At 42.4% G+C, this 17,371-nt stretch overlaps 1 protein-coding gene across 3 annotated transcripts in view; it reads right to left on the bottom strand.

The window, feature by feature from the left end:
- The window catches only part of LOC125466311 (alpha-2,8-sialyltransferase 8F-like), an 83,108-nt gene that overhangs the window by 46,744 nt on the left and 18,993 nt on the right, over positions 1-17,371 (bottom strand). For all 3 annotated transcript variants that reach the window (XM_048560657.2, XM_059638674.1, XM_048560658.2), the window contains exons 5-6: positions 15,445-15,589; positions 8,001-8,113 (exon numbers count right to left, since the gene is read on the bottom strand). In XM_048560657.2, the coding sequence (XP_048416614.2) occupies positions 8,001-8,113; positions 15,445-15,589 (258 nt within the window). The remainder of the gene's footprint in view (positions 1-8,000; positions 8,114-15,444; positions 15,590-17,371) is intronic.

Raw genomic sequence — 17,371 nt, 5'->3', positions numbered from 1 at the left:
GTTGTTGCTAGGAAACACACACAACACATCCATACTGCAACCTGTACTGACTATGGGCAACTAATTATGTGTTCTCCATCCCAGTTACTACCTCATTAGCATGTTTCTTTCTTAAAGTGATATGAGAACAATATTCACATCTCCGTTCTGTGTCCTGCATACAAGACAAACTGGAGTCTTTTAGTTTTGGGTCACCACACTGTAAATGTGACCCAAAATGTCAGAGACTTTCAGGATGATCATTAATCTCTTTGTTTGTAATTCACTTGTGAGATGTTGGCATCGTTGGCTGGGCCAGGATGCGTTGCTTGACCCTGCTTGCCCCTGAGAAGATGGTGGTGAGCTGCCTTCTTGAACCGCTGCAGTCCATGTACTGTAGCACTGTCACATGGAGAGGCGATGGCCTAGAGGTATTATCACTGGACTGTTAATCCAGGAACCCAGATAACATTCTGGGGACATATGTTCAAATCCTGCCATGGCAGATGACGGAATTTGAATTCAATTTCTTTTAAAAATTTGGAATTAAGAATCTAATTATGACTGCGAATCCATTATTGATTGTTGGAAACACGCATCTGATTCACTAATGTCCTTGAGGGGAGGAAACTGCCACCCTCACTTGGTCTGGCCTACATGTGACTCCAGACCCACAGTTCACTCTTAACTGCCCTCTGGGCAATTACAGGCAGGCAATAAATGCTGCCTCCTTCATCCTGTGGATGAATAAAGGAAGCAAAGTAGACCCACAATGCCCACAGGGAGGAATAACCACGGATTTGAACCAACAACACTGAAAGAACGGCAATATATTTCCAAATCAGATGATGAGGGGTTTGGAGGGAACTTGTAGTGGACATGTTCCCATCCATCTACTGCTCTTGTTCTTCGAAGTAATAGTGATCATGAGTTTGGAAGGTGTTAAGGAGTCCGGGTGAATTTCTGCAGTGACTTTATAGATGGTACACACCACTACCAAGCAAGACTACTGCTCCACCAGCCCCCTTACAATTTCAAAACCATACTTAGCACTTCAGCACAATTTTAACAACAGAAGAACAGAAATTAGCCAATCAGCATCTCCAACTTGATCTACCATCCAGTGAGATCATGGTTAATCTGAATCTAACTTCTACCTACCTGCCCTTGTGTCAATTTCTTTGCATGACCAGGACAATCAAACATCTCAGGTTTAAAACTATGAACTGTTCTAGCAGCTATTGCTATGAAGAGAAATGAGTTAGGCTGGGGTCATCTTTCTTCCAGCACAAAAGGCAGAGGAAGGATGTGACTGAGATGTAAAGATCTGACGGGCATACATAGGGACATAAAGTGAAATGTTTTCCCTTAGTAGAGGGGTCAAGAACCAGGAGTAAAGTTTTACAGGTAAGGGGTAGGAAGTTGAGGGGAAATTTGAGGAAAATCTTCTCACCCAGATAGCTGTTGGTATCTGAATTCACTGCCTCAAGGGGTGGTAGAAGTGGGAACCTTTGAGACATTTAAGTAGTATTTAGATGAGCAATTTTCTGCTTTCATGGGATGTGTGAATTGCTAGAATTGAGCACTATTGCTCATCCTTAATTGGCCTTAGGATGCTGTTAGTCAGAGACCGCAGTCCATCATGTGTAGAAATACGCCAACATCATCAAAGACCCCTCCCACCCCGGTAATGCTCTCTTCCAACCTCTTCTGTCAGGCAGAAGATACAGAAGCTTGAACACACACACACCAACAGGTTGAAGAACAGCTTCTTCCCTGCTGTCATTAGACTGATGAATGGGCTCTCTAACTTCAAATAATGTTGATCTTGCTTCACACACTTCCTTTGTGGCATCACCTGTATGCCTCGCACTACGCACCCTATGATCTGTATGTCCTTCCTTGCCGTGATCTGCCAGTATTGCTCACAAACAACACTATTCATTGTACTTCAGTACATGTGACTACAATCAAACAAATCAAAATCAGCTGTTGGGGGAAGTTGCAGGTTTTTGACCTAGCAACACAAAAGGGATGGCAATATATTTCCAAGTCAGGTTGGTGAGTGAGTTGAAGGTGAACTCATAGGAGGTGGTGTTTCCATTCATCTGCTGTCCTCATCCTTCTAGGTGGTTAGAGATCAGAACCATTGGAGGAGAGTGTTAAAAGAGGCTTGGTATCCTATAGATGGTACAGGCTACTGCGGCTATGGTGGAGAGTGTTTGTGCTTTGTCCATCAAAGCTGACTTACTTATATACAAGGCATTGTTTAGTAAAAGCAAGATTACATGATTTTACATCATGTTAATACTTCCTATCATTGCAGTGGGGAAGTAGCTGGGAGTCAGGACAATAATCCTAAATTCTCCATTTACACTCTTATTTCAGAAAGAAAACGATATAACAAATGGGCCTAACTGAATGTGAAGAGTCACAATAAAAAAAGTCAGAAGCTATGAAAATAGTTATAGTTATCGATCTGTTATTTCGCTATTTATTGACAAACCTTTTTACTGTTTCTTTTGATTTCTAAATTTACTTGGGGATTTTGGAGAAGCAATTCTCTTCCAACCTCACTTTAAAAATAGTTGTAAAGAAACTATATTCTAAATTGACACAATTTTGCTTTAATTATTCATTGCGAAGTACCAACTTAGACAATGCTCTAGTTTTCTAAGTTTAGAGAACATTTTTGGCCACAAACATTTTTATACAAATTAGAGCCTGAGCTTTTGCATAATCGAAATGCAGGATATCCATGTGACACCCAAATGCTGATAGGAAACATCTGTATCCAGGTGGTTGGATATGATAAAATGTCTTCCATAACACTGTTGCATTGTTCTAGGATTTGTTCAGAATACTACAGCACTTCTGAAAGCAAGGAGAATTTTTCTTTTAGGAAGTGTGCTATAATTTGTTCCTGATGTGATTCATATCACAAATAATTCTCCTGTGGATTTAATATTTAACTTCCATTTAATCGATTGAGAAAAGATTTGAATCAACAATCATGTTGACTTTGTGCCAAGCACAGCTTTTTGGAATGACTCTCTGAGCACATGCCTGTTTGATATATGAATAAAATTTTTTACAAGTACAGACTTTTCTAACACCTTGTAGTCAGTCATCTGAACGGCTGGCTTGAGATGCAGAGTGACGGCAACAGTGTGGGTTCAGTTCCTGCATCGGCTGAAGAACTTCCTTTCTCAACCTTTCCCCTTGCCTGAGATGTGATCACCCTGTGATTCCATCACCACCAGTTGTCTCTCTCTCTACTGAGAGAGCAGCCCTACAGTCTGAGAAGACAATTGTGGCTTTACTTTTACATTGTATGGCACTTGTTCTTGCAGCTGTGCCATGGACACACATGGAATTGAGCATTTACTCCTCATTTCTGGCAATGATTTATAATGTTGACCATGGTGTGGCACAGAGTGGGAAATCTTTCTTGGCTTGAGAAAAGTTCTAAGTGCAGATCTTAAAATCTAAAGATTCACATCCTTGTTTTCACATCCTTCCATGCTTTCCCCTTTTTTCTTTCTCTGTAATGTGCTCCACCTCCACAACTTGGAGAAAGCTTTGCTCCTCTATTTTGGATTCTTTAACATGTCCAGTTTTACTTGTCTGCCATCAGCAGCCAAGCTGTCAGGGGCATAGGCCCTTACCTCTGGCATAGCCTTCTTACACTTCTCTATCTTGCTTACTTCCTTTAGTATACTTGTGAGGGGAGCACGTGGATGAGAAAGATGAGAAGTAAAGAATAGTTCCTTGGAGAGGAACTGTATAAGGAGTTAGAAAGAGGAAGAAGAGAAGCTAGGGATGAAGGTGATCTTTCATATTCAGGTTTACAGTCAAAGTAGTGCTGTAAAAGGTGCATAGTGAAGGGAGTTCCTGTATGTGTTGTTATCTGGCATTGGATAAAACGGCAATAGATGCTGTCATATGATATTTGTAACTTTGTTCAGAAATGTTCTAGTGTAGTCAGTCACGGAAGTGGATGCCAGATTGGATGGGTGAGTGAAAATGGGAACTGCAGATGCTGGAGAATCCAAGATAACAAAGTGTGAAGCTGGATGAACACAGCAGGCCCAAGCAGCATCTCAGGAACCAGACTGGATGGATTGTGAAGGACTTTCTAGGAGGTACTAAGCAAATTCCTTAGAAAAGGAAGGGGGATTAAAGCTAGAACATGGATTGATCAGGAAGAAATGGTAATGCTTTGAAGTTTGGAAGGAAAAGGAAACAGAATACGAAGGAATCATTGATGACATTCTATAAGAGGAAGTGAGTGGTCAGGAAAATCAAGACATAAATTGAACACAACAGCAACTTCGTATGTTTGGGAATTACCTTCTAAGTACAAAAAAAAACTCAGTTTGGGACACCATAGGAGGGAAGCCACAGTTGGATAGTGAAGCTGAAAAGATGGAAGGTTCAGGGTTAGAGACACAAGCACAGTTGGATAGTGAAGCTGAAAAGATGGAAGGTTCAGGGTTAGAGACACAAGCACAGTTGCTGGAGAAAAGGTAAAGAAAACAACTAAAACTTGATCTCAAATTTCTGACAAATAGCTCCCTTAGTTCCTCTAACCAAAGAAATAAAAGGGATTAACTTTGAATCCTATTTTGATTATTTGAAGGAGTTCTAATAAATTACCAAGCAAGAACTTTTGTCTTTGTGTCAAAGAATTTATTACATATTACCAAGTATCAAACAGAGTGGCACAATCTGATTTCTCACTGCAAAAAAACTGTCTGCAAATGTGGTTCAGCTACTTTGGAGTTAAAATGTAACTCAGTTTAGAAATATTGAATATTGTATATGTATGCTGTGACTTTGTTTTCTTAAAATAATTGTTTGCCACTATCACCAATGGCTGCAAATGCTTCTGGTATTTTTACCCCAAATGAATATGTATTTTGTTATGTTGGGAAGCTTTTGGTAAATTATACAGTGAAATAAAAGGAGGCAGATGGGAACCAATTGTAGATAGCAAAATCGGTTTAAAATTGCAATTAAAGGAGAAGTGATGTCCATTTTCAGAGTAACTTCCGGAATAAAGCTATCCAACCAGCATCTCCGTCAACTGAAAACACACTTATGGCCCATAACTGTTACTCTCTCGCCTTTCTGAACAAAGGACAATAGGAACAGGCCCTTCGGCTCTCCAAGCCTGTGCTGACATATTCTGCCCTACCATATTAAAACTGTCTTCATTTACAGAATCCATATCCCACAACTGCACTTCTTCAAAAAGAAGTTCATTGCCCGAGAAGTTATTTTGGATTGTTCTGGTCTAGTAAGTGGGGTAAATCCAAATTTTTATTTATCTCAACTGCCGAACGGACGTTGCTACTGTCCACTTACAGGTTTTGCTGGTTGCTTTTTGAAAGGAAAACACAGCAGGTATGTGAGCAAATAGGGTTACACTCTAGATTCCCATAAGAAGTTAAATCACAACTTTTTTTTAATTAATATCTGAGTTATTTAAATGGAAGGCTGAGTTGATACTTTCTCCTGCAAGGAGCTTGACTGGTAAGGTGGGGGAAACTTAGAGCGTTGATCAGTACATGGGAATATGATACTGTTGCAATTGCTAAAGGATGGTTGAAGGAAGGATAGGACTGGCAGCTCCACAGGGGATAGAAGTTTTAGTCGGAATGGGGGAGCGAGGAAGAAAGAGAGGTGGGGTAGTGCATTATTGGTAAAGGAAACCATCACAGGAGAAATGAGGGAGGGTATTAGATTAGAATCCCTACAGTGTGGGAACAGGCCCTTCGGCCCAACAAGTCCACACCAAAACTCAGAGCATCCCACCCAGACCCACCCCCCTGCAACCCACACACCCCTGAACACTACAGGCAATTTAGCATGGCCAATCCACCTAACCTGCACATCTTTGGACTGTGGGAGGAAACCAGGACACCCGGACGAAACCCACGCAGACACGGGGAGAATGTGCAAACTCCACACAGACAGTTGCCCGAGGCTGGAATCGAACCCGGGTCCCTGGCGCTGTGAGGCTGCAGTGCTAACCACTGAGCCATCGTATAACGGAACGGTCTTCAATGTGGCCATCTGGGTAGAGCTTGAAATAACAGAGAGATGATTACTTTGCTGGGATTACACTACAGGCCTCTCACCAGTGAGATACAGGAGCAGATAGGCAAGCAAAATCGAAGGAAAGTGTGAGAAAAAACCGGTAGTTGTAAGGGACTTCAACTACCTTTGTAACACCCACTCAGACCATCTCAGTGTCAAAGGACCAGAGAGGGTGGAATTTTTAAAAAAGGCAACTTGAAGAGCTTTTTGTGCCACTATGTAGACATCTATTAGAGATGGGGCAGTGCTAGATTTGACGTTTGTTGGTCAACATAGACATGGTGAGCTGTAGGGCCTGTTTCTATGCTGTTGGACTCAATGACTGAGTGCTTTCGGAAGTGAATGGGGTATATGTCAAGTCGACCACTTTGTCCTGGAAGCGGTCAACATTCGTGTTGTTGGATTTGGGCTCATCCAGACAAGTGGGGAGTATTCCATCATATTCCCGACTTCTATCTTGGTGGTGACAGACAGGATTTGGGGAGTCAGGGGGTGAGTTGCTTACTACAATTACCAGCCAATTGCTGAAGCCACAAAATGGCCAAAGCTATTCAGTTTCTAACCAACAGTGATAGCTTGACTGCTGATAGTAGGGAGTTCAGCAACAGCGACACTGTTTTCTGCTAACGAAAGGTTGTCTGAGATTTTCCTATTGAATATGCATAGTGCAGACGCCATAAATCAGAAACAAACACAGAAATTTCTGGAAATGCTCAGCGGGTCTGGCAGCATCTGTGAAGAGAAGTCAGAGTTAACATTTTTGGGTTCAGTCGACAGCTTCCAGGGACAAAGTAGTCAGCTTGACTTGTACTTCACTTCCTTAAGCACTCAGAGAGTCACAGAGTGAAACAGTATAGAAGCGGGCCCTTCAGCTCACCATGTCTACGCCGACCATATCTAGCACTGCACCATCTCCAATAGGACCATCTACATACTGTCTCTTCCGAGGAAGGGTCGTCAGATTTCTCTTCACTGATACTAAGCTTTCCCAGTAATTTCTACGCTTGCCTTGCTCTTGTCTGGTGCAAATTTTACCTGACATTTATCTGAGCAAGAATGATATTATAAAGTTCTTGCTGCACCTGGAAGTGAATTGATTCATTATTCGAGGAATCATCAAAAAGTACTGAACATTCAACAATGAACATCCCCATCTGTAACCTTAAAATGTCAGGAAGATCATCGATGAAGCAGCTGTAGATGGTTAGACCCAGGGCATGAGCAATGTCTTATGGCTGAGATGATGGACTCCTATAACTGTAACCATCTTCTACCAAGCTAGGTATGATTCCAAACAGCAGGGACATTTCCTTTTGAATACAACTGTCTTTAGATTAGTTTGGAATCCTTGGCAGCACCTTCTTAAATGCTGCTGGAATGGCAAACATAATCATTCTCACATCACCTCCTCATGCTAGTGCTGTAGTGAGTGAATGCTGCACTGATGCTTTCTGCTCTCTCGGGTTAGCCGGTGTGTTCTGGCCAATACTTACCCCTCAAATCTGCATTTCAAAAACAAACTACCTCTTCATTATCACACTGCTGTTTGTGGGAGCTTGCCGTCTGCATCACGGCTGCTGCATTTCCCATACTTTTATAGCAGCTACACTTCAGAAATGCTTCATTGTTCTAAGGCCCAATGGAATAACCTAAGATTGTGAAACATTTGCAAATCTCTCTCTTTCTCCCCACTTGTAGTGTCACTCAAAAACAAAACCTGCCCAAAAGTTTCACAGTTTTGGCTCTTGGATCAAAACAGGAGAATTGTTACACTGACAATTTGCTGCAAAGATTGTCGTTGGTTTTGCACGTCTTAGTTTAACTATTAGTCCTCTTCCCTCCCCTGGGTCACGTTCTGCTGCTAGTGGGTGAACTCCTTCGTTTGACAGGGCTTTTGTTTTTGCTGTGAAACTTACCGGAAAACAAAATCCGCCCGATCTATTTCAGTCCCGCAACTGCTGTTGACCAAGTTCCCACCGTTGCCTACGACTGCACATTGTTTGTACTGCACGCTGCTAAAGGACATATTCTACAAAACAAGGACAAATAATTAATCATAATTAAGGAAAGATGGTCCTAGTGAAACAACATCTGATGGTTAAATAGCTCCTTTAACGTGCAAGAAACCCTGAAGCAATTCACAGATACACATCAAATAGGCAAACACCTGGGAAGTGATTCTCAATGCAGAGAAATGTGAGGTAATGCATTTTGGTTGAAGAAATACAGAGACAATACTGGCTCGATGGTACAAGTTTGAGGGGAATACAGAAGCAGAGGGACCCGAGATGGCCAGGCATGTTGCAAAGAATAGAACCCTTGAGTTTATAAATACATGCACAGAGTATAAAAGCAAGGAAGTGATGCCACATCTCTACAAAGCATTGGTCAAACCACAGTTGGAGTAGTGTGTTCAGTTCTGGGTATCTTACTTAATGAAGCCCAGCAGAAGTTCAAAGGAGTTTTATGTTTCCTAGCCATTTGTGGGACATGGGCATCGCTACTTGGCCAGCATTTCTTGCCCATTCCTAATTGCCTTTCTGCTCTCTCGGGTTAGCCAGCGTGTCCTGGCCAATACTTACCCTCAAATCAGCATTTCAAAAACAAACTACCTCTTCATTATCACACTGCCGCTTGTGGGAGCTTGCCGTCTGCATCACGGCTGCTGCATTTCCCATACTTTTATAGCAGCTACACTTCAGAAATGCCTCATTGTTCTAAAGCGCGATGGAATCTTGGCACATTTCACAATCTATTTGCAAATCTCTCTCTTTCTCCCCATGGAATTGTAAAATCTTACACAGTGCAGGAGGAGGCCACTTGACCCAATGTGTCTGCACCAGTTCCAAAAAAAGCTACTCAGCTGGTCCCAAGCTCCAGCCCTATCTCCGTAGCCCTCTACGTTCATCACTTTAAAATGTATATCCTGCCCTCTTTTGAAACTTCTTATGGAATCTGCCTCCACCACTCTCCCAGGCAGTTCTCTGTGCTGTCTCAGCTGCTCGTCCTGAAGCAGTTTGCTACAAGCATCCCCTCAATGCAGGAGATGACAAAGGTCACCTCAGTCTAATGTGGGAAAGGAAAACCATTTCCCAATCTAACTAGAAAAGGAGTTGATGAGTGACATTATTGCATGTTAGCAACAAATTACAGCTTATGATACGACCGACGTTGCCACCATGACCGAGTAGAACTGGAGTAAGGTCTCATCCCTTTCAGATCCTATTCTGTTCTGCCCACAAGCCCAGCATTTTCACAGGAGCTGGTGCTTACAGTAAGCTTCTGTATTAATCCCTTCAGACCTATACACGACAAGGGGGACAGGTGATCAAAAGCTTGGTCAAACAGTTTGAAAAACCTAAGAGTCTTAAATGACAGGTGGAGGGGGTTCCCTTCAGACAGGTAGCAGCACAGCAATAATGCCACTGGAATAGTAATGCAGAGCCTTGGACTAATGTTATGGAGGAGGGAAGTCTGAGTCCCACCAGTCATCTGAATAAAAGGAGGACAGGTGGCACCTGAATTGGAAGGTGGCCAATTTACTGGTGAGGAGATTTGCTGGAGCTGCTTGGGAGGATTTAAACTTATAAGGCGATGGGAGGAGGGTGTAGGCACAGAATGCGGAGAGACTGAGGGAAAAAATCAGTCCGAGACTGGTGCAGTTGGGAAAAGGAGCAAGTCAAACAGTCAAAATGGTGAAATTTGAATTCAATTTTAAAAAATAATCCTGTCAGATGACGACAATGTAACCATGGTTATAAAAACCCACCACCTTCAACAACAGAAATCTGCCACCCTTACTTGGTCTGGCCTACATGTGACCTCAGATCCACATCAATAATTTAATCCTAACTACCCGTCAAAACAGTTTGCCCCTCAGTTCAAAGGGCAATTATCACTGACCCGGGCTGTGACACCTGAATCCCATAAACAAATAGACAAGGGAAATTGAGTCAACGGCCCAGGCAGTTTGAAAGCACAGCCAATGGGGAAGCAAAGTGAAGCATGGATGCAGAATGGAGGCCAGGATTGGAAATGTGCATAGATTCCAGGGGTCAAGAAACAGTTACAGAATTAAACAGGGGCAACAGCAGGGAGGAAACTGAAAGCAAAAGACAAGATTTTTGTTTTGAAAAACAGCAAGGTATTCCCGGACTGACAACCAATTATCCCAGAGGACCATCCAGGCTGCTTTCTCATTAAACTAGATTTGGAAGTAGGTGAGCACTTTGGTGATAGCGATCACAATTCTGTTATGTTTACTTTAGTGATGGAAAGGGATAGGTGTATACCACTGGGCAAGAGTTATAGCTGGGGGAAAGGCAATTACGATGAGATTAGGCAGGATTTAGGGAGCATAGGATGGGGAAGGGAACTGCAGGGGATGGGCACATTAGAAATGTGGAGCTTATTCAAGGAAAAGCTCCTGTGTGTCCTAGATAAATATGTACCTGTCAGCAGGGAGGAAGCTGTAGAGCGCAGGAGCCGTGGTTTATGAAGGAGGTGGAATCTCTGGTCAAGAGGAAGAAAAAGGCTTATGTTAGGATGAGATGTGAAGGCTCAGTTAGGGCGCTTGAGGGCTACGAGGTAGCCAGGAAAGACCTAAAGAGAGAGCTCAGAAGAGCCAGGAGGAGACATGAGAAGTTGTTGGTGGATAGGATCAGGGTAAACCCTAAGGCTTTCTATCGGTATTTAAGGAATAAAAAAAATGACGAAAGTAAGATTAGGCCCAATCAAGGATAGTAGTGGTAAGTTGTGTGTGGAGTCAGAGGAGATAGGGGAAGCACTAAATGAATATTTTTCAATAGTCTTCACTCTAGAAAATGACAATGTTGTCGAGGAGAATACTGAGATACAGGCTACTAGACTAGGTGGGATTGAGGTTCACAAGGAAGAGGTATTAGAAATCCTACAGAGGGTGAAGATAGATAAGTCCCCTGGACCGGGTGAGATTTATCCTAGGATCCTCTGGGAAGCCAGGGAGGAGACTGCTGAGCCTTTGGCATTGATCTTTAACTCGTCATTGTCTGCAGGAATAGTGCCAGACAATTGGAGGAAAGCAAATGTGGTTCCCCTGTTCAAGAAGGGGAGTAGAGACAACCCTGGTAATTATAGATCAGTGAGCCTTACCTCAGTTGTTGGTAAAGTGTTGGAAAAGGTTATAAGGGATAGGATTTATAATCATCTAGAAAAGAATAAATTGATTACGGATAGTCAGCACGGTTTTGTGAAGGGAAGGTCGTGCCTCACAAACCTTATTGAGTTCTTTGAGAAGGTGACCAAACAGGTAGATGAGAGTAAACCGGTTGATGTGGTGTATATGGATTTCAGCAAGGCGTTCGATAAGGTTCCCCACAATAGGCTATTGTACAAAATGCGGAGGAATGGAATTGTGGGAGATATAGCAGTTTGGATCGGAAATTGGCTTGCTGAAAGAAGACAGAGGATGGTAGTTGATGAGAAATGTCCATCCTGGAGACCAGTTACTAGTGGTGTACCGCAAGGTTCGGTGTTGGGTCCACTGCTGTTTGTCATTTTTATAAATGACCTGGATGAGGGCGTAGAAGGATGGGTTAGTAAATTTGCAGACGACACTAAGGTCGGTGAAGTTGTGGATAGTGACGAAGGATGTTGTAGGTTGCAGAGAGACATAGATAAGCTGCAGAGCTGGGCTGAGAGGTGGCAAATGGAGTTTAATGCAGACAAGTGTGAGGTGATGCACTTTGGTAGGAGTAACCGGAAGGCAAAGTACAGGGCTAATGGTAAGATTCTTAGTAGTGTAGATGAGCAGAGAGATCTCAGTGTCCATGTACACAGATCATTGAAAGTTGCCACCCAGGTTGACAGGGCTGTTAAGAAGGCATACAGTGTTTTAGCTTTTATTAATAGAGGGATCGAGTTCCGGAACCAAGAGGTTATGCTGCAGCTGTACAAAACTCTGGTGCGGCCACACTTGGGAGTATTGCGTACAGTTCTGGTCACCGCATTATAAGAAGGATGTGGAAGCTTTGGAAAGGGTGCAGAGGAGATTTACTAGGATGTTGCCTGGTATGGAGGAAAGGTCTTACGAGGAAAGGCTGAGGGACTTGAGGCTGTTTTCATTAGAGAGAAGAAGGTTGAGAGGTGACTTAATTGAAACAAATAAAATAATCAGAGGGTTAGATAGGGTGGATAGGGAGAGCGTTTTTCCTAGGATGATAATGGCGAGCACGAGGGGGCATAGCTTTAAATTGAGGGGTGAAAGATATAGGACAGACGTCAGAGGTAGTTTCTTTACTCAGAGAGTAGTAAGGGAATGGAACGCTTTGCCTGCAACGGTAGTAGATTCGCCAACTTTAGGTACATTTAAGTCGTCATTGGATGAGTATATGGACGTACATGGAATAGTGTAGGTTAGATGGGCTTGAGATCGGTATGACAGGTCAGCACAACATCGAGGGCCGAAGGGCCTGTACTGTGCTGTAATGTTCTTTGTTCTATAAACTAAGGATCAACATCTTGCAGGTGACGGGGAGAGACAGAGAGACACCTTCACACTAACTTCAGCCAGTGCAGGAATTTGACACAGGCTGTTGGTGTCACTGAATAAACAGATGGAGCTATGGGCTGACAAAGCCCAGGGGCGGTCATGAACCTCATCCTACAGACTTAAATCAGGCTGCTCATAAAAGGTAGCAGAAGCATTGGTGTTGAACTTTGGGAAAATTCACTAGTTTCTGGAAGGTATCTATCAGATTGGAAAGCAGCAAGTATGATCCTTCAATTCCAGAACAGAGAGAAAGGCAGAAAATAGAAACCAGGCTAATTATCTTGTTGTCTGTCATGGGGAAGGTGTGCAAATTGTTTGGAGAACACAGCTGGGCACTTTGAAAAACTCAAGGTAGTCAAAGAGTCAGCATAGTTTTGTAATAAAAGAAAAATCATGTTTAACCAATTTATTGGAATTCTTTCAAAGAGTAACATGGGCTGTGGATAAAGGCGGGGGGCCTGTAGTGATGTAGTACTCAGATTCTAGGAAATGTTTAACATGATGCATTGAAAAGGTTATTGTGCCAAGGAGCAGCTCAGTGTGGAGAACAATGTACTTCCACAGATAGATTAGTTGTCTGGCAGAAACAGAGCATGCATAAATGTGACAGAGTACAGCAGTGGTCTGTGCCTCAGCCTTTTACAATTTATATCAATGAGCTAAATGAAAGAATTGAAGACTTGGTAGCTAAATAAATGTAGCAGGAGAGTGCTGTGAAGAGGACTTGTGGAGGATGCACAAAGATAAATGGAAGGTCAAGTTTATGGGACACTATTTTTCCTCGCACAAAACCATACTGATTATCCCTCATCAATTTTTGCCTCTCTAATGTCCATAAATCCTATCTTTTATAATCACCTCCAAGAATTTAACTTCAATCGAAGTCAGACTCACAGGTCTTTAGTTCTATAGGTCGATGGTTTCTTCTTACAACATCAACCACCTTCCAGTCATTAGGCACTTCACCCATAGTTATAGATTAGTAATTTTTTCTGCAAGGGATCTTGTAATTTCCTCTCTTTCTTCCCACAACTTTCTGGGATACATTAGATCGGCTCCCAGAGATTTATGCACCTTCATATTCTCTAAGACCTCTTGAACTTCCTCTTCTATAATGTAAACCATTTTAAAACATCAACATTTATTTCTCTGCATTCTCTGGACTCCATTTCTTTGTCCACGGTAAAAACCTGCCGTGAAATAATCATTTATAACACTGTGCGAAGCTGGATGAACACAGCAGGCCGAGCAGGAAAGCTTGACGTTTCGGGTCAGGGCCCTCCTTCTGCTCCTTTCCTGCTCGGCCTGCTGTGTTCATCCAGCTTCACACAGTGTTATCTCAGATTCTCCAGCATCGGCAGTTCCTACTATCTCTGAAATGATCGTTTAGTACCTTTCCCATTTCCTGGGGCTCAACACAAACAATGTCCTTGAACATTGAGACTCACCCTCTAGTTACTCTTGCTGTTCATGTACACGCAGAATCTCTTTGGATTATCTTTAACATTATCTGTGAATGCTATCTCATTACTCCTCTGTGCCTGCCTGATTTCTCTCTTTTATATTGATTAAGAGATTCAACCAAACCAAGTTTATATATAAGATAAGATGGTCTTTTATTCTTGACTAGAACCTCAATATTTTCATTCATCCATTGCTCTTTAACCTTACCAGCCTTACCCTTCACTCTAACAGAAACAAAATGCCTCAAGTCTTGTCAATCAACTTTTGAAAGTTCTTGTCTCAAACCATTTAAATTTACCTTACGCCAATTAAAAACATCAACTTTTAGGGGAGGCTTATCCTTTTCCATAAACATTTTGAAACTAATAGAATTATGATTGCGAGACTAAAAGTGTTCCCCTATTTTTACTTGACACATCTGCCCTGTCTTATTGCCCCCAAAAAGGGTCTAGTTTTGCTCCTTTTCTAGCAGGGACATATATTGTGTTAAAGAAAATTTTCCTTTAACACATTTTCACCATCCAAACCTTTAACACTCTGGTAGTCCCAGTGAATGTTTGGAAAATTAAAATCCCCCATAATCACAGCCTTATTGTACTGACATATATCGGAGATCTCACTACATATTGGTTTCTCAATTTCTCTCTTACTATTGGGGGGGGGGTGGTGGGGGGGGGTTGCCTTTTGTACAACCTCAAAGTGATCAGTCCTTTCTTATTTGTAATTTTTACCCATATATTTTTACTGATTTTTAAGAAATCTAGTAACAACAGCAAATGTATTTCTTAATGAAAAATGCCTCACCCCTCCATTCTTGCCTCCTTTTCTATCCTTCCAAAGCATCTAAAACTGGGAACATTGAGCTGTCAGACTAGTCCATCTCTCAGCCAAGTTTCTGTAATTGCTGTGAAGTCCAATGTTCTTAAATATGCCAAGTTCAGCCGCCTTACCTGTAGGACCCCTTGCATTGAAATAAATGCAATTTAGTTCTTCAGAGTTACTATGTACTCTTGACTCTCCTTTTCCTAATTGACACGCATTCACCTTCAGAGCCTTCCCCATCATTCCTTCCATTTACACTGCTACAGTTGTACAGCAGGCCAGATTCTAGTGCCCCCCCACCAAGGCCTCATGATGGACAAGTCCCCAGGTGTGGGCTGTACAACCAATGTGCTGAAAGAATACATTGCTCAATGAAGGGGTATCAGTGACCACCAAACTGATACAACTGGGCACAGAAAGAAACAATGTTTGATTCTCACTGCAAAACAAGGACCTCAGCTGGCAGATGCGTTGGCGAGGTTTTCAACATTGCAACTCAGGCCAGGTGCATAATAGTAGTATCCAGTTCAAAGTGCAGCCCTTACCTTGGGAAACAACCTGAAAATCTGTTCGGTGATTTTTATCTTCCTTTTTGGTTCTCCCTCATAAGTTAGTTCAGTCCCCACTGGGGTGTTCTTTTGAGTGACGATGAAGTTGTCAGCAGAGTTACAGCATTGCTTCAATTCTGATCTGAAAGGCAGACAGTGATCAACTAGAGCAATGTTCCCAATACCACAGCCTGTGCACGCTTGAATATAGACAGCAGTCTTCAGCACTGTCTGTACACATCTGCAGAAATGAACTTCTGACAAGTGAGCAATATGTTGTTGCCAGGGATTCACAGTCTGCCTCTTTAAATCAACAGAAAGCATTTATCACCAATAAAATAGAGCTGGCCTTGTAAATAAAATCCAGGTTTTGAAGACATGAACAATAGCATAATTGAAATATGAACACAAAAATATCAAATCTTCCTCAAATGGTGAAATGTACACATGAGATAGTGCAGGAACTGCACTCTTTAACAAAAGGGATAAAGATAGCACATTATTAATACAGGATCTTGTGTTGGAGGATCAGGTTGTAGAATCAATTTGGTTGCAGCTAAGAAGCAGCAAGGCAGCAAAAATTGGTGGGAGTTGCTTACAGTCCAAGTAGTAAAGACAAGATGGGAAATGGGATCAAATTATAAAAAGTAGACATGCATATAATGTTAGTAATACAGTAATAAAGGGCTACTTAAATTTACATAAAGACTGGGCGAATCAAATTAGCATCAAAGCTACAGAGGATAAATTCCTGTATGCGATATGGGCCACTTGGCTTTCCATAAACAGCAGGCTGGTCATTGCCCATATTAAATTGCTGTCTTGATTTCCAGCAAACATGGATTCCCTTCACTGCCTTGATTCAAAAAGAAAACTCGTTTTTGGGTCTGGAAACTGTCAAATCTTCCAGGTTTGTACATTGTCCACAACTGTAAACATGTACTACCTACAAGTCATTAAAAGGAGGACAAAGCTGCAGCAAGCAGTTAGAAAAGCAAATGGTATCGTGGCCCTCACTGCAAGGGGCTGGAGTATTGGAATAAAGATGACTTGCTGTAGTTGCACTGAGCTTTGAGACCTCACCTGAAGGATTTTATACCTGTTTGATTCTCTAACCTGTAGTGGTATTTACTTGCTAAAGGCTCACCAGACTAACCCCCAAACATGGGATTGTCTCATGAGGACAGTTTGAGGTGGCTGGGCTGGCATTGCCAAGAATAAGTAGAGATTTCATTGAGGCTTGCCAAATTCCAACAGGTTGGGTGCAGGTATTTCATTTACTGGGGCTGCTGACCCTGGAGCCAGGGTTATAATCTCAGGATAAGAGGCAAGCCACTTAAGACTGAGAGAAGGAGGAATTTTTTCATAAAGAGGGTGGTGAATCTTTGGAACTCTCTACCTCATTTGGCTAGTGTTCAAGCTCAATCATTAACGATCAAGACAAAAATGGGCAAATTTCTGGAAACTAATGTATCAAGAGAATTGGAGATAGTGCAGGAAATTAATGTTGATGATTAGCCATGATCTAAGCGAATGGTGGGGAGGGGGGGGCGCGGTTTCCTCCAGTTCCATTAATTTTTGCTTAAATGGATATATCATAGAATCCTTACAGTGTGGAAACAGGCCCTTTGGCCCCACAAGTCCACACTGACCCTCAGAGCATCCCATCCAGACCCATTCCCCTATAACCCACCTAACCTACAGATCCCTGAACTCTACGGGTAACTTAGTATGGCCAATCCACCTAGCCTGCACATCTGTGGACGGAAACTGGAGCAAACCCTCGCAGACACTGGGAGGATGTACAAACTCCACAGAGTTACCTGAGGGTAGAATTGAACTCGGGTCCCTGGTGTTGTGAGGCAGCAGTGCTAACCACTGAGCCACCATGCCGCCCCAAATATAGTTACTGTTCGCTGTCCCC

Source organism: Stegostoma tigrinum, chromosome 31 (genome assembly GCF_030684315.1).
Source record: "Stegostoma tigrinum isolate sSteTig4 chromosome 31, sSteTig4.hap1, whole genome shotgun sequence".
NCBI lineage: Eukaryota > Metazoa > Chordata > Chondrichthyes > Orectolobiformes > Stegostomatidae > Stegostoma > Stegostoma tigrinum.
This window is presented reverse-complemented; position numbering and strand designations above follow the sequence as displayed.